Genomic DNA, 22,267 nt, shown 5'->3' with positions numbered 1-22,267 from the left:
CACCACCATCATCCTCACCATCACCATAGTCACCACCATTATCACCACCACCACCACCATCATCCTCACCATCACCATAGTCACCACCATTATCACCACCACCACCACCATCACCACCATTATCACCGCTACCACCACCATCACCACCACCACCATCATCCTCACCACCATCACCATAGTCACCACCATTATCACCGCTACCGTTACCATCACCATATCACATCATCATCCTTGCCACCACTATCATCACCACCACCACAACCACCATCATCCTCACCACCATCATCCTCACCATCACCATAGTCACCACCATTATTACTGCCACCGCCACCATTACCATCACCATATCACATCATCATCCTCTCCATTACCACATCACCACCACCATCACCATCATCCCTTGACCCACCTCCAGGTCCTGCAGCTTAGGCATCTCTCATTTCCTCTTATACATTTCTTATCTCTCTGCACTCCAGCGGGTCATTGTCCTTGGATGTACTTTACTGTTCACTGTGAGCGACAGCTTGCATCGCTTCTAAACATGGGATGTATGTGTCATCGAGTTTCATCCCGCTTAGTTTGAAAATCAGAAGTGAACACCTTAGGCTTTCTTAATTCAGACCTATGACTGGCTTTTCAAGGGACGGTGAACTTAGAAGGGGCCACTGTGAAAGAACCAACCAGAATGGTTGTGCCTGAAATACCTGAAGTGCCCCTGAGGGCAAAAGTCACTTGAAGCAAGAGGTATTGCTAGAGTTAGGGATTGATACAAAGGAAATGGGACTCAAAGGGAAAACACAGACTCACAGAATATGAGACAAGGTGGAAGCTCTATCCCGGGGAGATGTGAACAACTGCACAGGCTTGTTTCTGCTCTGACCTCCCAAGAGAGTGAGCATGCTTCTTCTCTCCATTTATCTGTCCACACGTAGCCCTTCAGATCACGCCCTAAGGGCTGATACCTAAAGCTATTGGCTGATTGAATACCCACAACAGTCACTTATACCAGCTGTAGCATAGGTAATCCTGACACCTGCTAAGCCTCAGTCCAGCTTGTGGCTGAGACTCAGGGGGAGTTTGTCAAGTGAATGACCAACTTGCTCTAAGAGGTTAATGGTGTGACTGTGGAGACCAGACGTCCAAAAGGGAACAGAAGCATCTAGAAGGCAGAGTAGGCTCTATTAGGGGAGGGGATTTGCCATATGGGCGGTCTCTTTTGCAACATTGAATGACATATTTTATTGTTCAAGTTTATTTATTATTCAAGTGTGTGCTGCATGGCCCTCTTTATGTGGCTGTGTGCACACACATGTGGAGACTAGATATCAGTGTTGAATATCTCCCTTAATGACTCTATTTTGTCTTCTTCTGTGTATGTATTGTGATAATGTATGTGAATGCCGGTGAGTGGGATATGAGCAAGTGTGTGGGTGTGCTGTGTATGCATACGTAACACTCCTGGAGGTCATTAGTGTTCACGTCTGTCACTTTCTCCTTACTCATTTGAGGCAGTGTCTCTCCTTGAACCTGGAACTGCTGTTTGATAAGTAGGCTATCAGGTAGCCTGTGCCAGAAATCCCGCCTAGTGCTTGGGTTACAGGTGCTTTGAGACTTTACCTTCTTGTCACATGGGTGCTGGGATCCAAACTCAGGTCCTTATACTACAGAAGAAGTTCTCCTGACCTCTGAGATATCTCTCTGCCCCTCTCCACCTTATATTTTGGGACAGGGTCTCCCCTGAATTTGGTTTGGCTAGTTGGCAAGTGAGCTCTGAGATCTGCCATAGATTCAGCTTTTATGATGGATGCTGGCATTCGAACTTGGCTCCTCATCCTTATGTGGGAGGCACCTTACCAACTGAGCTATCTCCTCAACCCTTAAATTTACTTCTGGATATTGAGTGGGGCACATGTAAAACTCAAAAGACTTTCAAAAGAATCTAGAGAGACATCAAACTCTGGCTTTTAAAGTCCTTTCCACTAGTACATGTGTGCAGGAGTGCTACACACACACGAATGATAATATTAATGTTGATGATATTGAAGACAGTGGTGGCAAAGAGGTGTAACTATGACAACTAATGATTGTAGTGATGATGATGGTGATGGATGATGGTGACCACAGTGATGATGATGGCAATGATGACCACAATGATGACAGCAATGGTGCAATGGTGATGACAATGATGATTATGCTGACAATGGCCATGGCGGTGAATGACAGCAATGATATTGACAACAATAGTGACAACATCTGTCAATAATGATGACAAGAGTGATGATGGCAAAAATAATGACCATGGCTGTGATGTTGGTGACAAGGGTACTACTCTAGTGGTCCATGTGTACTTGCTCGTGTGAGACTGTGCGCAGGACAGGAAAAGCAATGCCTCATTTGGTTTCCAACAACCCTCATCCTGGAGACAAGGGAAACTGAGGCACTGGGCAGTACAGCTGCCTACTCAGGCTCACACACCCAGTGGGAAATAGGATGTGTGTTCCTTGTGAGTTTGGCTGCTTGTCTCAGCCTCTTGATCTTCTGTTCTCTGTAGTTCTTGGTACGGCCTCCTTCTAGAAGTTTCCTCAGGGCATCAGTAATGTACTTACAGAATACCAGGCTAGCTGGGGTGTTGTTGAGACTCCGTCCTAGGAGACATTCCAAGACACAGCTTTGTTTCCTTTTGTGGTCTCTCCTCCCCACCTGTGGGTCTTTTTTTCTCCTCTCTGTAGGAGTCTCTGGGTCCTTATCCACTTCTGCAGACCCCCAGACAAGAGCTCTTTTAGCACCTTATGAAAAGAGGGAGGCCTGCCCACCCTCCTTCCTCATAGGATGGTGGAGAGTACAGAGTGGGCGGTGGACACAATACAGCTAGCCAGAAGCTCTGTCCAGCCAGGAATGGTCCTGTGGTGTCCCTGCCTGGTCCCTTGTCCTGCTGCCTGCCTCTTCACCTTCATTTCCCTCAGCTCAACCCAAGGAGCACCCTTATGCCTAGGGAGGTGGGTGGGGGCACGTGGGGAAAAGCCAAGTAAAATTCCTCACTGGGAACAAATCTCATTTTCCAGAAAGTCTTGACAAAATGAGGCATTAAATTACAATATTTTGGAGAGCGTCGTAATTCTATTGCAGACAGCCCTTCATCATGGCATCTGAAAGCTGAGAAAATACAAAACTCATTAGATTAAAATAAACCACCTACTGCTCTGGAGAAAAGCTTATTTATCAATATCAATTTACTTATGATTACTCTGGCCTGCAATTTGTTATTTTTAAGAATTATGATTTGTGTATTGCTCATACACATGTGAAATTTTTTTCTTTAAATTGAGTATTTAAAAAAAAAGATATCCTTGTCCTTAGCAAAGGTTAGAAAGTGGTTTCGGGGTGGCAGGGAGAAAGTGACTCATATAAAGAGACGGGAGGCGGAACACAGGAAGGTGTGTGCGGGGAGCTGTGTGTTGCCAGTGTGACCCCCTTACAGACCTTCAGACACAGCTTACATATCTCTAGGGACAGGAAGCACACATTGACTCAGGAACACATGCCAGCCTTTGAGTCACTAGGCTAATTAGGATGCTTTTCCTCTTAATGAGTCAAAGGTTGCTTTTAAAGACGGACCGTCTTCACAGAACTCCTGGCATGCTCCACCCACACTGGCTGATCCCCAGGCTCCAGTTCATCCTGGCAGGGCTCAGTCTATGCGTGTGTGAAATGGGCATGCCATCTATGGACCCTGCTGTCTCCTGGGTTACCTTTTTAAAAGCAGCAGCATGAGAAGTGCTGGTGTTATTCACGTGCCCTGCTTTTGTATTACATCTCTATTGCCATGAAATACACATAGCATCAAGTTGACCACTCTGGCCATTTAAAGTGCCCAGTTCTGTGGCACTGAATGCCATTGGACAGTTTCATGACTATCCATCATCTGGAACTTTCCATCATGTGAAACTGAAGCTGTGCCTCAGTCTCCCCTCCTCGGTACCTGGCACCATCATTAAACTTCCTATGAATGTGACAGGCCCAGGTGGCTCATGTGAGAGGGATCATAAGGTCAGATGCCCCGTTGTGTCTGCCTCATTGCCCTTAGCCTCGTCTTTGAATTTCCCCCGAATTTAGTGTTGGCCAGGTTTTCCTACCCTTTAAATAAAAAAAAAAATTAGTGTGTGTGTGTGTGTGTGTGTGTGTGTGTGTGTGTGTGCGTGTATATCATGCATGTATGTATGAATGATCCATGTTCCTTTTGTGAGCGTACTGTGACACATGTGTGGAGGTCAGGGGACAACTTTGTGGAGTTTATTTCTTCTATCTTTATATAGACTCTGGGGACTGAACTAGACTCGCCAGGCTTGCTGAGCCATCTGGTCGACCCAGATTTCCCTACCTTAAAGGTGAAGATTCTCCCACTGTACACATGTGCTGCATTTTGCGTCTCTATTCAGTTATGAGCAGTGCGTATTTAGTGGATCCAACTTCTTGGCCATTGAGATAATGCTGGTTTTTTTTTTTTAGTTTTTTTTTGTTTGGTTTTTGTTTTGTTTCCTGTTTTTTTTTTGGTTGTTGTTTTATTTTATTTTATTTTATTTTTTTTTGTTATTTGTTTTTTGAGACAGGGTTTCTCTGTAGCTTTGGAGCTTGTCCTGGAACTTGCTCTTGTAGACCATGCTGGCCTCGAACTCAAAGAGATCTGCCTGCCTCTGCCTCCCGAGTGCTGGGATTAAAGGCATCCACCACAGCCTGGGAAGATAATGCTGTTTTAAAAACTGGTGTACAAATGTCCATCCAAGTTTGGGATCAAGAGTCCAACCAGCCACTATGATGGCTAAGGAGAGAGCTGACCCTGGTGAGTTGAAGGCAGTTTATTCAAGGGAGGAAGGAACGTGGTTCTGGCTGGGTGTGAGGAAGCTAGTCACTTACTGACTGCATGGATGGAGACAGAGTTTTCTCAGGTGGGAAAGGTAAAGACAGGAACCTCAGGAAAGAAATGAGATTGCTGTGTCTTCGAATGGGAGCTGTCATGGGCAGATGGCTCATGGGAGGAGCTAGGCTCTGCTTTCAGGGCACTGAGGTTAAACTGGTCCATTGGCGCTGGGTTGCTCCCTCATCCCCATGCTGGAGTAGATGCCTGTAATAATATGGGAAGGATGAGGGATGCTGAGAACCCCCTTCCCGGAGGATGCAGGATGGCACCAGGTGGTACTAGGATTGTGCCCGAAGAGCAGGGCTGGCCACACAAGGTTAGGTCAGTGGTGCTCCAAGGAGAGGAGCAGCCCAGCCAAGGACACAGGTGACAGACACAGGACGTGTCAGTGAGGTGCCAGGCCAGCCTTGGTGCAGCCTGCTAACCTTGGCTGAAGTTGGGGAGAGGAGGAAGCTGAATTTGACTCCTCTCTTGCCCTTGTACCTTGATGATGATGAACCTTAGGTGTCTCAGCCTGGTTTGCAAGAGCAAGTTCCAGGACAATAGTCTGAAAGAGCAATAGCTTCATGGTGTCATGACTAGGACAGTGTAGCTCCTTAGAGCTGTAGTTCTCAACCTATGGGTCTCAACCCCTTTGGGGGTTGAATGGCCCTTTCACAGGGGTTGCATCCCATATAGCCTTCATAGCAGATATTTACAGTAAGATCCATAATAAAATCAAAATTATAGTTATGAAGTAGCAATGAATAACTTTTATGGTTGGGAGCCACCGCCACACAAGGAACTGTATGACAGGGTCGCACACTAGGAAGGTTGAGAACCACTACCTTAGAGTGTATTTGACAGCAGCTACGTGATAATACAGTTCCTAAGTCCCAACGTCTAATCACGTGTGTGGATTTGGGAGTGAGGATCTACTGCAGGTTTCTTTGTCAAAATGAAATGTTAAAAACAATCTAGTGGGCTGTCATCAGAGCCTGGCTCAGTCACATTGCCCCCTGTGCTGGCTAGTTTTATGTCATCTTGACACAAGCTAGAGTTATCTGAAAGGAGGGAACCTTAGCTGAGAAAATGCCTCCATAAGATCCATCTGCAAGGTGTTTTCTTAATTAATTAATTGAAGGGGATGGGGGAGGGCCCAGCCCATGGTGGGTGGTACCATCCCTGGGCTGGTGGTCTTGGATTCTATAAGCAAGCAGGCTGAGCAAACCATGGGGAGCAAGCCAGAAAGCAGCACTCTTCCATGGCCTCTGCATCAGTTCCTGCAGCCTATAGCCGCTGAGATACCAGCCCATTGGGGCATGGTCTCTCTCCCTTTAAAAAAGCGGCTACTTTCCTTCTCGCTCTCTTCGCTTCCTGCTCCGTTTCTGGCGACTAGACTCCTTCCTGATTGCGCAGAGGGCTGTTGTCTGGGACGGTTATCTGTAAGTTTTTTCCCCTTTAAATAAATACCACCCTATTAATCATAATTCCAAACTGGTGTGGCATTGTTTGTGACATACGCCTTCGCCTGTCCTGCTTGAGTTCCTGCCCTGACTTCCCTTAGGGATGGACCATTACCTGGAAGTGTAAGCTGAAATAAACCCTCTTCTCCCCAGGTTGCTTTGGTCATGGTGTTCATCACTGCAGTAGTGACCTTAGCTAGGACACCTGTCTTACACTGAGATACCCTCAACTGCTATAAAGCATGATGTCGCCATCCTCCAGGGTAACCACACCCGTTCTCTCAATTACTGGGAAGGCAGAGGTGGGAGAACCAGAGTCCAGGAGTTCAAAGCCAGCCTGAACATTAAAGCAAGACTCTGTCTCTAACTCCGTCCATCTACCCACCCACCCCTCTGTCCATCCAGGAGTAGAATATGGACACTATGTGGTTTTATTTATTTTTATCAAGTGTATGTGCATGCATACATGTATGTAACATGTGATACAAGAGATCAACTTCAGGTGTCATTCCTCAGATCTTGTCCACTTAGTTTTGCTTTGTTTGAGACAGCATCTCTCATGAGCCCAGAGGTCACAATTAGGCTAGCTGTCCAGGCAGTGAGTCCCAGGGATTCATGTGTGTCTGTGTTGCCAATGCTGAGATTACAAGTGCATGCCATCATGCCTGGCTGTTTGAAAAGAAATGTGGTTCCGGGTGAGGGGGGGCAGTGAGTTCAGGTCTTCAGGATGGGTTAGCAGGTACTTTAACCCTTCTGTGTTTTCAGAATGTTGTTGTTGTTGTGTATGTATGCTATGGCAAGCCCATGAATTTCAAAGGACAACCCTTGGGAGTGGTTTCTCTGCTTCCACCATGGGCTCTGGGGATTGGACTCAGGTTGTCAAGTGTTTTTACCCTCTAAGATCACAGGCCTCCTCTTTTTCTTTCTTCCTTTCTTTTTTTTTTTAAGAGTGGGAGGAGTGTGTATGCCATGTCCTTCTCAGGCCATATTTCAGGGAGTCCTGGGAAAGGAGACATGTGACTTAGCTGGCAGGGACATTGGCTTCCTGCTCTGTCTATTTTTTAATAGTTATTCACCATTCCTGTAGATGGCTTGCAAGAAGAATACAATGTATTTTTTTTTCCAATGTCCTTTTGAAGAAGCGTAGGTGGAGGACTCAAAGCCTCCCTTGGAAGATGCTAAACCCCTGCTGCACCCTTGCCTGGGGTCTCAGGTGACAGCCCTCCACCTCTGTTGGTTCCCAACCTCTCCAATTTCACTTGATGAGAGTTTGGGGAAAGATGCAAGGTCAGGATGCCCTAGGGTGACTGTACCCCTCCTTTCTGTCCCGTTGGCCTCGACACTGTGGACTTTGAAGTATGGCCGATGGTGATAGGCAGTGGCTAGTCCACGAGTGGTCTAAAGAGTGTCATCGGCAGGCGACATGCATGCTCAAGCCTCTTGGTGTGTGGTGACGTGGCTAGCCCCTGCATTGTGTTTGATTTCAGCAGCATGTTGCCATTCAAAGTTGAGTGCGTCTGATTTTATGGGAATTCATAACAGTTCCAACTAAATCGTGGCACCCTGCTGTGAAAACCTCTCCCTCCCGAAAAAGCAAAACGCTGCTCAGATGCCCCCCTCTGCCCTTTCCCTCCCTCTGCTCTGGTAGTCTTTCCTCATGCTTGCTGGGGTGAGGGGACGCTGCCTCTTGCCAGAAAGTGGTTGGTCCTTCACTCCTGCTCAGGATTAGGGGGAAACATGGGAACTGCTTGTGGTGGTCTTCCTGCCTGGGAACGGGGTCTGTTTCCCAAAGGATGGGGATGTGGGCAGCTGTCATCTCGGCAAGGAGCAGCCAGTCTGGGAAGCCAGGCTGCAGGGCCTTCCTCTGGCATGGTGAGGGGGCTGTAGGTGTGTGCAAAGATTCCTTCAGATTGGCAAAGAATGTGGCTTCCTCCTGCCTGGACAATGGAGGGAGACAGGGTAGGGAAGCCTTTAGGGTCATGCTGGGGGCTCCACCTGGACAATGAGCATATTTTAGACACTCTCCTTGAAAGTCACAGAGCCCAGCCTCTGTGTATGTGTGGATACATGTGTGTGCACATAAACATGTATGTTGATATGCATATTGCATGGAAGTGTGTGTGTACGCATGTATGTGGTATGTGAACAATACCCAGACACATGCTTTTTTTTTTTCTGTTAGTCCTCAGCTGGGGCCATGCTGCAGGTCTGCCTTTTGTCTCTGAGGCCTGGTGTTGACTGTTCTGCACTTAGGAATGCCCCACTTTAGGGGTGTGGCATGCCCTCCTGACCAGCTCCCTCTGAAGCAGAAGGTGGTATGGCTGGGCTTACCGTAGGTAGAGAGGTGTGGATGGCCATCACTCCCTGAGCAGTTTATAGGCTTTTGTTTATTCCTTTTTTTTTTGTTACTGCCACAAGCACTAGACTAAACAACTTAAAGAGGAAGGGTTCATTTTGACTCAGGACCTGGCTCATGGCTACTTAGCCCCATGTGCCTGGCAGAACATCCCGACAGAGGGACGTGCTGTTCTTCACTTCTTAGTGGGAAAGAAAGAGAAAAAGGCGATATGGGGAAAGTCCAGACTGAGATAGAGCCTCAGGGAAAACCCCGCCCCCCCACCCCTGTGTCCTTCTTCCTCCAGCTAGCTCCCACCCCTCCTCTTTACCCCCTCCTCCAATAATGCTCCATCTTAGGAGTCTGTGGAGGGCTAGATCCATGGACCATCATCCCAGCCAGCTGCCTACTCAGCATTGTGACCTGCTCATCAGCAGCTGGGCCCAACTCAGCAGGCCCATTCTGTGTGCTGGTTCTTGCCCTTGGGTGGCTTCACTGCAGCCTCCTTGGCCTTGGGTCTCTACCTTCCTGGTGCTTCGGCCAGAGTGGCCATGCTTACTTCTTCCTAGTAGAGAGGTATGTCATCTCTGAAAGGAAGCCCCCCTCTGCTTTTGCTGGGATAAAGCCCATACTGTGACATGTGTCACACCTGTCCCCTGCTGGGCACTCGCATTAGCTCTGGCCTGCATCGCTGGTTTTCTCCTCCCCAGTCAGCTTCCTCCCAGTGCCCACATGCACCTTCCACTCAGCAGCTGAGGGGCAGTTTCAGAATCTAAGCCATGTAAGCCAGCGGTGCTCAAGGTGTCCGTGATGGCTGTGACTTCCCTGCCCTTATTGCCTCATCATCCTCCATTGTGTGCTCTCTAAATTGGTAATGCTAGCCCTTCCTGTTCCTCAGCCATGCTAGCTAGCCACGTTCCTGCCCCGGGACCTTTGCATAGGCTCCTGCTTGAACCTTTTCCCCTCAGGTGTCCAAATGGCCCATTCTCCTGCTTCCTCATATATCCATGTCTCAATGACCCTCAGAGAATTCTCACCCCAGTGACCCTCAGAGGGTCCTGCCCTGTTCTTTTCCCTCTCCTCCTCCCTGGTCCTAACAGAACCCCTCCCCTCCCACAACTCTGTGCCAAGCCCTTCGGTGGAGCATCAGCTGCCCCCAGGCAGGGGCTGGACCTTTCTTTCCTGTATCCTGGAGTCTGGCACAATGCCTAATGCGCAGTAGGTCACTCTAGTACATAATGCACAGTGCTCCCTCTGCCAACCCTAGCTCAGCCCCTCTTTCTGGTCTCCCTACTGGCCTAGGCTTTGAGATATTAGGACCAAAATCTGATTCAATGGCCTGCCCAGCAGATGCAGAATCTTGCCTGCTACTCTCCACCACATCACCTAGGGTACATCTGAACTCAGGACATCTAAGGTCTGAGACCGGGAGTGACGAGGCTGGCCTTCAGAATGGGGTTCAACTCCAGACCCAATCACTTAACTAACTGTGCAACCTCACTCAAGTTATTTAACCTCTCCGAGCCCCAGTGTGTACAATGCCTGACACACCACACACACACACACACACACACACACACACACACACACACACACACACACACACTGGACATTAGCATCATGGAACTTGGGCATTTGTGTAGCTCTCTTAAGTACCTTGGGACCCTCTATGTCGGTGGCTCTTATTTGTCCTAGCATATGTCTACAGCCATGCTCTGACCCCTGCTCATCCATAGGGCTTGGTGCAAGGTTGTCACAAGGACAGGTGGCCATAATGTTTTAGGACCTGGCTCTGTGTCTCCTTGGCAGTGGAGCTGTTTGGGAAGTTTTCGAAAGCTTTTCTGTATATATGAAGGATTGTTAAGCCAGGTACCTGTAAGATCTGGGGACTTACTGACTATGAACCTGCATGTACATGTTTCTGGCAACTTACAGACCTAGGCAGGAAGCCCAGCATGAGGGCTGTATCTCTTTTCTGGGTTTGTGTGGAGAGGTAAGAGGGTGCACTGGCCACATCTCCAGGTTGGGAACTTGTGACCTGTGGTAGAGAAAACTACTGGGCCAGGTTATGTGAAAAGGGAGGGCCAGGAGGCTGGGGAGCTGTGGCCCAGAGCACTGCAAGGCTAGACTTTCCCAGGGGAGTCCCTGCCATCACTGCAGCAGGAGAAGGCAGTGTCCATCCAAATGTGAGTCAGGCCACGGCCTCTGCACACTGCCTATGGCCTGGATGATCTTGCGCTATCTCTTCTGTAAAATATAAATTGCCAAAGGGGTGAGGCCAAAGAAGAATGACGTCTGGGGCTTCAGGGACGACCTAGGACGAGTATGGACTAGTATGGACCAGTTCCAGTCGGGCTGCTTGCCTTCATCCTTTGGAAGCTATGAGGTTAGGGTCTGGACCGTGGTCTCCCACTAGGGATAGAGAGACTGAGAATTGAAGCCTTCAGAGCATGGGATGTGTTTGGTCTCCCTTGACTGACAGCTGGGGCACTGAGCCAGTTTGATGGTCTGAGAAGAGAAGGAGATGGACAGACGTCTACAGAGGGATGTTGGAACCCAGAATGCTTCAGTGACCTTGACCTGGCCCCGTGGGATGGGGCAAGCATCATACAGGCCTGCGAACTGTGTTAGGTGGCTCCCCTTGGGCAGAAGCGCCTCCTTCTGAACACAGGTGTTTCTGCAGGGAGGGGCCACCTTCTCATATGTAAAGAAACCAGTTTGGGTTTGTAATGCATCCTTGTAAACTCAGCCCTCCAGAGATAGAGGTAGGTTTGTGGGTTCAAAAGGTCATTCTTGGCTAAAGAGCAAGCTTACCTGAAAAGTACAAAGCAAAACAGGGCTGGGAAGATAGTCCGGAGGGTGAAGTATGAGGACCTGCCTTCACATCTCTGGGATCCATGGAGTAGCTGGGCGTGGCATCATGCACCTGCAACCCCTGTTCTGGAGGTGCCTTGGGGAAAGACATGTAGATTCTGGGGTCATGATGGCCAGCCAGTTTAGCCCAACAGGGGGATCCAGGTTCAGCGAGAGGCCGTGTCTCAAATGATAAAATGGAAAGCGATAGAAACACACTAGTTGTTGGATTCTGGCTTTCACACGCACAGGCTCGTGTGAGCACATCTATGCATACAGTCACACCGTCCCCCCAAAGAAACAATACCTGTAAGAAAAGGGAGTCCCAGAGCACAGTGTGATGGTATACCAGCCCGACTCCCCATCCCAAGGTGACTTTTCTTAGTCACAATTTTACCATCTGTAGAATGGAGACCAGAATAACTTGTTAAGATATTTGCACTCGGGAGGCAGAGGCAGGCTGATCTCTGGGAGTTCGAGTCCAGCCTGGTCTACAAGAGCTAATTCCAGGACAGGCTCCAAAACCACAGAGAAACCCTGTCTCGAAAAACCCAAAAAAAATAAAAAAAAAAAAAGATATTTGGAAAGTCTGAGTCAAGAGACTGCCCGTGCAAAGCCCTGGCTGGCGAATCCTCTAATGAATGTTCCTTTTTTTCCTTCCTTCCTCCTGGTGTGCGCCACGAACTTCCCGCTGCTCCCGGCAGCGTGGCGTGAATTCCCCCAGCTATTTCTGGGTGATGCTCCTAACAGATGTTTAATTCCCCTAACATCTGGTTTGGTATGGCAGAGGGCTGCAGATTCTTTTCCTTCCTAAAGACAGTCACTCACCACGGGGTGTCAGATCGTCACTCAATCGCTCTGTGCCTTGGTTTCTCCAATTGTAAATCAGGGATATTGTACACGTTACTGCCTGGCTTCTCTTTGCGACCCGATAGGATAATTTGAGATAACAGATGGGAAGTGGCGCGGATGTTTAGAAAGAGGCATTGTGCTCAACCTCACCAGTAGTTAGGGAAATGCAAATGAAAGGGAGGATGTCGTGCCGTTTTTTTCACACATCTGATTGGCAGCCATTTAAAAAGAGGGATGGCTTGCAGTTGGGCACCTGGGCCCTACTGCACACCGCAGGAGGGACGGTGAATGGTTGCCACTGGTCCCAGAAGGGAATCTGGTGACATCGAATGAAGGCCGACGTACACACTTGGGGTCTGTGTTTAACTGACCCTACAATGCCCTGGATACTGAATAGCACTGAATAACAGAGCCCTAACACAGTTACACAGAGAGAAAAACCCTCAGTAGCCTTGCCTGTAGGGTTAAGAATCCAGATACATGTCAGAAGGGACAGCTCTCTCTGTTGAAGGAAAGCCCTGCCAGGCTATTTTTAGCTCCTAAAGGAAGCAGGTCTAAGTCACATAGGCCTAGAGGGTTGTCTGTGAATGTCATGGCGGGAGAAAAACAAATGACTTTGAAAATTTAATTAATTTTTTTTTTCTTCAGGGCTGGAGATGAAACCTGGGTCCCTTCATATGCTAGCTAGATGCTTTACTAGCCACCAGCTCCTCAGTGATAGGTTCCAGGAAGGCTCTTTACTGCTGACCATACCCTTAGCTCCCCCTTACTGGAAGGTTCTGGGTAAGGGCTGTACCGCTGAGCTACACACCCTCAGAACCTCCCTGGTAGATTTTAGGCAGACACTCTACCTCAGATTCACACCCCAGCCCCTCACTGGTTGGTCCTAGGCCAGTGTTCTACCCCTGAGCCACACTCCAGCCCCTCACTGATGGATTCTAGGCAAGTTCTCTACCTCTGAGCCACATTTCAACCCCTTCCTAGCAGATTCTCTGTAAGCACTCTGCCTCCAAGTCCCACCCCAGCCCCTCACTGGTGGATTCTTGGCAGACACTCTACCCCTGAGCCACACTCCAGCCCTCACTAGCAGATTCTAGCTAGGCAAACTCTCTACCACACCCCGTGGCCCTCAAGTTGCTGCAGAGATCAGCAGCCACTACAGAGTCTCAAGCAAGTACAGGGTGGGAACGTAATGGAGAAACAGAGAAGGCTTGGTGGGAGGACCGCCAGGTCAGTGCCCACTCTACTTGTTGGAAGGAGCATGCTTGGCGTACAAAGTGCTTCTCAGGAATTGAATTATCTACAAATATTTAAGTGTCCGGTTCATATAGAAGTTCATCATATAGAAGTCCAGCTTCCAAACTTTTTACTAAATCAGAAGCTCTTCCCCTCCCCCAATCGACCAAACCATTAGCAGGGGCTGCTTTCCCAAAGCTGAACCCCCTTCCACCAATCCAGCAGCTTTTTCTCCTTTCCGTTTCCTGCTCATCCTGTGAGCTCTCCAGCCCTTGAGCCCCTGAGGTGGGCTGTGAACATGTGGAAACTCACAGAGGCGGAAATGCTGAGAAATGGAGGAGAGATCATATCGCTATGAAATGCAGCCCAGTGGCCGTTTTCTTCTGTAATTAGGATGTTTTAAGTGCACACAAGTTCTATCAAAACTGCTCCATGGGCCGTCTCATGTCATTGGTTGTAATATCTGTAGGAGTCACCTCACTCTCTGCTCAGGACATGGACTGAGAGATAGAGAGAAAATGTCCCTGCCAGGGCTGAATTGGTGAATCGGCCCCCAATATTGGCAGACAAAATCCTGTCAAGGGCCAGCTAGCTCCTCATTCTCCTAGTCAGTCATTGATGGTGGAAGCGAAGCATCTACCGTGGGCCAGTGCTGACTACACTTACTGGTGGTACAGTTTTCTCCTCTAACACCTGAGTAAGGTGCTGTATGGCCGAGAGCTGTCTCATGAGCCAGGGGTGGGGAGGTCTTTAAACAAGACACCCAGTGGGTACATACAGAACATGGCTGGTACCTAGCCATGTCCCTCACTCCCAGGCTCACTTTGTGGAGAGATGGATGTAGGCCGTTGGGGAGATCTCATCCTGGGTCCCTGATGTGGAGGGACTATGACCCTGCGTGATGGGTGGGAAGGGATGGCCTACCATCAGCCTCCTTCAGGGATAGGGCCTTTCTCACTGAGCCTGCATCTTTCCAGAGCTCAGTCCCAGGCTCCCAGAGGTTTGTTGGGGTATTCTCTCTTGGACACTGTTGTTGTTCGTGCTCCATTGCTGTGAAGAGACACCGTGACCACAGCAACTCTGATAAAGGCATTGAGGGTGACTTATAGCTTCAGAGGTGCAGCCCATCATTGTAACGGCAGGAAGCATGGTGGCAAGTGGGCAGACATGGCGCTGGAGAGGTAGCTGAGAGTTCTACATCCAGACTAGCAGACAGCAGGAAGAGAAAGTGACACTGGGCCTGGCTTGAGCTTCTGAAGCCTCAGAGCCCACCCCCAGTGACACACTTCCTCCAACAAGGTCACAACTATTCCAATAAAGCCACAGATACTAATAGTGCCTTGTCCTATGGGCCTATGAGGGCCATTTTCATTCAGACCACCACAGACACCACGGCCTGAGTTTCCTCTCATCCTTCCGGGTTAGGAGATAATATGGTGGACGTGAGAACCTGGAACAAGGATGCTGGGGTCTGGGCGGTTTGATGAACTTGCCAGGCCCCATCTTCCTGCTTAACACAGCACTCGACCCCATTCCCAAGTGTTCTGCTGTTCTGCAGGATATGCGTTCAGAGGGCAGAGGTGGCAGCCTGTCCTTTGATACCCTGAACCTTGAGTGTGTCCCCAGCACGTCCTTTGTGTCTGCCATGAGTTTTACCTGTCACATCCATCTTGGAAAAGCCCAAGGACTCTCGGACCACTTGATATACTCAGACCTGGACTAGGCTGAGAGTGGGTGGCCCCGACTGTCTTCTCATGGGAGCTGCTCCCTGTTCCCATCCCAGGCTTTTCTCTCAGAAATGGGATTCTGGAGTTCCAGAAGTTTGCATCTCACACCCTCTTTCTTTTCCTTGTTTGTATTCCCAGGAGCCATGAGGTGCCCCATTCCTACTTCCTGTGCTGTGCTCTGGCTTCTCATGTTGGTGTCTGGATCCTGGGGTAAGTCCCTCTTACCTTCTCTGTAAGTCTCTCTGCTAATACCAGCCAGCATTGGGGAGGCTGCACTGGAGGTTGCTCAGACCAGTAGCCTGACTTTAAAGCTTTCGGGCCCCAGAGACCATTTTTGCCACGTGACTGAAGACATATGTCCCTCTCTAGGCCTCGGGTGGCCTCCTGCAGTTTGCAGAGGGCTGAAAATACTGGCTGTCCCCAGAGCCTGGGTCCCAGGAAGCCATGGAGGAGCCTTGAGAAGTTCTTAGATTCCATGATCTGTGACCATGAACTGTCCTTCTCCTGGGCTGTGGAAAGGGGTCACAGGTCTGTTCAGTGTCCCAGCTGGGTGATGTTGTGTGCATAGCATGCCACCTCTAGGGAGCAGAGGCATCAGTTCACATGCAGGGGGCTCAGTCCAGTAGGAGAAGGATGTGAAGGGTTAATACACAGCGAGCTGTGCAGGCTGTGCTCATAGGGACGTCCCTGGCCCTAGAGAAGTTCCTCAGAGGGAAAAGAGTCACTGGGCTGCAGGTAGTTACCACCTGGCTAGCAGGGAAAGCTGTTTATTTTGCCTAGAGGAAGGGGAGGGGGGAAGGGAGAAGGCATCCTGGACACGGGTGGGGAGTGGGTGGTCAGAATTTCTGTGGGTGGCCTGAGCACACGTATGTGATAGCCCAGAACGGTCCTTCTTTTAGGAATCTCCCCTCCTAGCGCCACTGGTGCCTACCAAGAAGACCTGGGCACCTTGTCCTTGCCTCTGGGCAGCAGATAGTAAGGAACAGGGAAGCTGCACTGAAGGAAGGCCAGTACCACAGGCATGCCATGCACAGTGTCTCCCAGGGCCAGGGTGTCCTCAGAGAACAGCTATGGGCACCACGTGCCTGGCGACACAGGCAAACACATTCCCACGGGGCCCCTCTCGGCTGCTTCCCTCCGGGGAGCTGTGGGGCTCTGGAGGGCAGAGTGCTGCCTCACGCTTGGTGGAGTTTCGCTAGCATCGTTTCCTCTCCTCCTCCCCATTTCCTACTTGAATGCCCCCAGCCGTGGGGAGCTCACGCCCATCCAAACAGCTTGGGACTTCATTCCAGTCTCACAGACTCTTAGAGACAGAGAGGACTTGTCTCAGGACCTCTTACGGAGGAGAGGCTGTGGATGGCCCAAGGTCATCCAACCTGAGTTTGTTTGCTTGTTAGTTTGTTTATTTTTAATCAGATGACCACCCCTCCTGGTCTGACCCATGCCGGACTCAGAACCCTTGTCTCTGCCTCTGTGGAACTTTCTTGAGCTACTCTGCTTCACTAAAGGTCTGCCTGTTAAAAGCCACACGTGTAACTGTATAGCAGGTTTGTCCCAGCTTGCTCAGGGAGATGACTGTCTCCCTTGAGCTTTCAAAGACCGTCCAGGTGTTCTGCACGCAGATTTTGCTCTCTGCCCCTGGTCTCCCTTCTTTTAGGAAGGCTTCTGAACCTCCCTAGACGGCACTTTTCCTTGTCTATAGTTCAGGGGCAGCATAGGTCGATCCTGTGAATCAATATAAACATCAAGTCCTCTGACTGGTACATCGGGTACTGGATGAATGCTTGCTCGACGCTTACCCTGTTGTTAGTAGTGCTATCTCTCTCTCACGGGGCACAGAAAACAGAGAAGCACAGCAAGTGGCCTGAGGTCACCCAGCAAATTCTATGGCAAAGCATAGGTGATCTGCCTGGGTGCTGGCTAGCTTTGCTGACCACATCTACGCTTGCTAAGTGGCCGAAGTTGCTCCTTTTAGTGTGGCGGGTGGCTGGTATTGACCCTGGGGGGTTGGTGCTGAAGAATGTGGGGCTTCCCATTTCCCTTGCCACTCATCTTCCTTTGCTAGCCCTTCTCTGGTTTCCAGACTGTCACATGGCCCTTCCCTGTTGGGGACCTGGCTCCCCAGAATGAACTGTTTGTCTATCCCTAGGAGGCAGAGGTGAGATAGGCCCTCAACAATGTTATACCCTCTCAGTCTGTCATTTCTTTGCTACAGCCTCCTGCCCCTTCCCCATCCTTGTCCCCATAGACCCCATAGGCCCCTCTGCTCTCTGACTGGACAAAGGCCCCAGTGAGCCTTCTCTAATCCTCCTCCAGCCTAGCGCCTGGGTGCTAGGTATGAGGAATCTTAGACATGGCATCCCTGAATGCCAGGAGGTCTATGAAAGAAAATTTAGAAATAAATCAAGCTGCTGCAGACAAGGTTTCCCTTGTCACTGATTTTCCACCCACAATCCTAGCCCACTATTGCATTCTTGGGGTGCCCAGGGCCCTCTTCTTCCTTATGTCAACCCCCCAAGGCCTGTAGCAGGCCTCAGAGTCCTTCCCCTCTGGACAGCACTCTTATTCATGCCAGGGTTAATGATAGCTACCACTTATTAAAGCTTGCTGCGTGTTAGGCTTAGCACTGGGCACCTTGTGTATGTAATCTCATTGAATCCCCAGGTTAGCTGTGAAGTAAGCCCTGTTATTATTGCCATTTTGCACACAAGTAAACTGAGGCACGGGAAGCCTTGTGCCTAGATGTAGGACAAGGAGGTTTCAAAGAAGATGAGGTGCCATTTTACCAACGTTTCCCGAGACTGCTGCTGTGAGCACAGACACATGGGTTTAGGCATGTGTACACATCTGAGGTGTCTATGTGAGCAAGGACACACATGTGCAGGTGCATATGAACATCTGAGGTGTCTATGTGAGCCTGGACACACATGTGCAGGTGCATATGAACATCTGAGGTGTCTATGTGACCGTGGACACACATGTGCAGGTGCATGTGCACATCTGAGGTGTCTATGTGACCGTGGGCACACATGTGCAGGTGCCTGTGCACATCTGGGGTGTTTCAGGGAGGGACACACATGTGCAGGTGCATGAGCACATCTGGGATGGTTCAGGGAGGGACACACGTGCAGGTGCGTGTGCACATCTGGGATGATTCAGGGTGGGTCACAATGCGCAGGTGCGTGTGCACATCTGAGGTGGTTCAGGGAGGGTCACAATGCGCAGGTGCATGTGCACATCTGGGATGAATCTGGGAGGGTCACAATGCACAGGTGCATGTGCACATCTGGGATGAATCTGGGAGGGTCACAATGCGCAGGTGCATGGGCACATCTAGGATGGTTCAGGGAGGGCTTCCTGGGAGAAGAGACATAGAAATGAGGTGAAGCTTGAAATTTAGGAAGTGAAATGGAAAAACCAGCAGTGCTGGCCAGGAAGAGTGAGGCCAGAAACAATCATAGTCTGGCTGTCTAAGCAGGAGGAGAAAGAGATGCCCAATCTCCTGCATGTCCCTAGTTCCCTCCCTGATGCCAGCTTCTCACCCTCTGGGAGTCTGGCATGAGTTTAAGAGTACCCAGGTCAGTAGAAAAGAGAGTGAGGGAGCTGTCCCTGCCCCTTGTAGGCCCCTGGAGCTCCCTGTAGGAACCCCTGTAGGAGGGACTGAACCACAGAAACTGACCTGGTCCCCCAATTTTCAGTGACTACAGGGTAAGTAGTCCCCTCAGCCTACTGAAGCCCCCAGGAAGAAGCAGAGAACTGGAGAAGCCAGCCATGGGGGAAGCTTGTTAGGGGCTTTGTGAAGTCCCCCAGTCCGAGCACATGTCACCTGACTCTTCCCATCCCCCACGGCACATGGTGCTGTCGGAGTGCCCCTTGGTTAACAGGGCACGTTTTGATGCCCGGGTGCCGTGTAGACCGAGATACTCCGGCCAGCCTCATTTCACACCCGGCTTTCTGTTACTGGATTGCGGTGATATGAGGGACTGTTACGGAGAAGCAGTTCCAGAGATAGTGGCTGCCACTACTGTCATCCCTGTTATTCTTCCCACAACAAACACGCTCTGAGGGCTTTCTAAAAACCAGGCCCTGCCGTGGATGCCAGGGTGACCAAGAGCAGCCAAGCCCTTGACCCTTTAGAGTCCACGTAAGTTCTACTTCAAGACATGCTGCCCAGTGGAAATCCACCATAGCCCACGGGTGTGAGCTTGGGATTTGTAGGAGCCATATTAGAAAAGTAAAGAGAAATGGTGAAATTCATTTTAATAATATATTTTACTTCATCTAAGATATTCCAAGTTATATTCCAATGTGTCATCGATATTAGAGGTTAGCTAAGATGGTATCCACAGATTTGGGTGGGGAGGCAACACCTTAAAAGTCATGTATGCATTTTATGCTAGTGCCAGTGCCCGGCAGCCACTTGTGACCGGGCTGCCCATCTTGGGAAGCTGATGTGGCCCACGTTCACTCTGTGTCACCCAGTAGGATACAGAAAGCTGGCGGGGGCCACCAGGCTGACACCCTTGTCCTCTGACTTGCAGGCCAGGTGAACCGACTACCGTTCTTCATCAATCACTTCTTTGACACCTACCTGCTGATCAGCGAGGACACACCTGTGGGTGAGTTGGTACCTGGGCTGGCGGGAACTTGGGGAGTATAGGGTGATGGACCTTCCATAAGTGGAAGGGATCTTGAAGGTTGCGATCACCTCCAGCCTGCCTTGGAATGTTCCTTGTGTTTGGATGCCGAGGGAGGGGTCAGGACCCTCACTACCCCTCCTAGCGACCCATTTGAGCTAAGGGGTATTCTAAATAACGTGGCTTACTACTGCCCCCACTACCGCTTTCCCATCTGGGACAAGTTTCATCCTTGTAGAATGGCTCATTTCTGTTCTGTTTCAAGCCTTTGTGGGTACTTGAAGAAGGCAGCAGGTGTCTTTGTTTCCTGGCCCTTTGTGCTTTCTCTGTGATGACATAATTTTCTGAAATGAGCTTGCTGGGTTTTGTCATTAGCTGTAGGTGACTTTGAGCATCCCGTGCCCCTCCAGGACCCCGATCCAGTTACTTCATCACAAGTCTGTTGTGTGTGACTTCCTGGTATGGCTCTAACAGCGGTAGATTGACGTCTGTGCTTACAGCTCCAAGGCCCCAGCTGAGCTCCAGGAACCCTGAAGCTTGTCAGAAAATGAGATTGGATTGTGGGTACTCGTCTGTAGCTGTGCCAATGACTACCAAAGGCTTAGCCCCCTTTCACGGTGTGGGGATATTATATGCGAGTCCCTTGAGGGTCCCATGGAGTTGCTTGCTCTCCTCAGGGCTTGGTGGGGAAGTTTGTAGTCCTTGGATATGTCACGTGTTTGTAATATTTTGAGGGTGTGTTCATTTGGCATGTCCCTCATATAGTTCTGGTACAGACTGGGTCTTAGTCTGGGTCACTATTACTGTGACCAAACACCATGACCAAAGCAACCTGGGGAAAAAAGTGTTTATTTGGCTTACTAACCCACATCACAATCATCATCAAAGGAAGTCAGGACAGGGACTCAAACAGGACAGGAACCTGGAGGCAGGAGCTGATGCAGAGGTCATGGAGGAGTGCTGCTTACTGGCTTGCTCAGCCTGCTTTCTTATAGAACCCAGAAGCACCAGTCCAAGGATGGCACCACCCACAACGGGCTGGGCTCTTCCCCATCAATCATTAATCAAGAAAATGCCCTATAGAGTTGTCTACAGTCTGATCTTACAGAGGCATTTTCTTAACTGAGGTTCCCTCCTCTTAGATGACTGTAGCTTGTGTCAAATCAACACAAAACTAGCCAGCACAGACTGGTGTGAGCAAGACGGTACGGACCCTAGAACGTGTGTCTAGTCCCAGCATGTCCAAGCCTTTGCCATTGCAAAGTAACCGTTTCATCTATAAAGTTCAAGCTTCAAAACCACGTGGTTGAATCACACAAACAAAACCAAAGGCAGACAAACAAAGGCAAAAACAATCTGTTAATGCTTTTAGAAAGTGTTACGGTTTTGTGTTGAGCCCCGTTCACAGCTGCCCTTAGTTGCATGAGCCTCATGGGGACATACATGGCAGCAAATACACAAGTGGCCTGCAGTGTGGATCACCCTTAGGACTTCCGGTCCCTTCCATTCTTACTGTTTCTCCTTGTGTCTGATATATACCTAGATGATTGCCTATGCCAGCCCTGAATGCTACGGCCACAGAGGGGTATCAGGCAGATTGAAGAAATCAGGGCCCTGGGTGACCGGGACTGAGCGAATGTCTGGTGTGGTCCCTAGGGTGATGAGAGGAGGTGGGGCCGAAGTGCGAGGGGGGTCCATCCCTTGCCTTCACCTACTGTTTGCATGGCTGGCTTTTGAACCTGCTCCTGTCACCTCGCCCACAGTGGGCAGTCCTCTGTGGCGGAGGGTATGCATTGACACAGCTGACAGCAGAAGCTGAGGGGTGACCAGCTACGAACTGATTCTGGTGCCGGCTGAGAAAGGCAGAGGGATCTCCTGAGGGAGCAGGGCTGGCTGCGTTCTGCCTTGTCACTCTGCGGGGCCATGGTCGTTTGGCATGCCCACTGTGCAAGGAGGATGAGTGTAGACAGAGTGGGCACTGATGGTAAGGAGTCCTAGGCTGCAGGTCCGTCAGGAGCCGTCCAGCGGGCCCCGTTCCTGTTACCTTTGGCTGCAGCCCTGGCTTGTCTTCTGCAAATGCCAGCATTGATTGGCTCCTGGGAGTCCCTCCCAAGCACTGGAGCCCCTTGAAGGCTACTCTTGGCAGCCACCGCAGGAATGGCTGTCTAGTGCTGTGGTATCAATCCTGGCTCTGGGGAGCTTAGGGACAGCTCTGATGTTCCCTCTTAGGAAGGGTACCAGCGACTTTTTAACTTCCCCCTTTCTTT

General features: G+C 50.0%; 1 protein-coding gene across 1 annotated transcript in view; it reads left to right on the top strand.

Moving 5' to 3' along the window:
• The window catches only part of Cdh23 (cadherin related 23), a 362,011-nt gene that overhangs the window by 21,326 nt on the left and 318,418 nt on the right, over positions 1 to 22,267 (top strand). Inside the window, exons 2-3 of the mRNA XM_005360071.2 lie at positions 15,502 to 15,573; positions 19,905 to 19,982. Of these exons, the coding sequence (XP_005360128.1) occupies positions 15,507 to 15,573; positions 19,905 to 19,982 (145 nt within the window). The 5' untranslated portion in view covers positions 15,502 to 15,506. The remainder of the gene's footprint in view (positions 1 to 15,501; positions 15,574 to 19,904; positions 19,983 to 22,267) is intronic.

Source organism: Microtus ochrogaster, linkage group LG2 (assembly GCF_000317375.1).
Source record: "Microtus ochrogaster isolate Prairie Vole_2 linkage group LG2, MicOch1.0, whole genome shotgun sequence".
Lineage (NCBI taxonomy): Eukaryota > Metazoa > Chordata > Mammalia > Rodentia > Cricetidae > Microtus > Microtus ochrogaster.
This window is presented reverse-complemented; position numbering and strand designations above follow the sequence as displayed.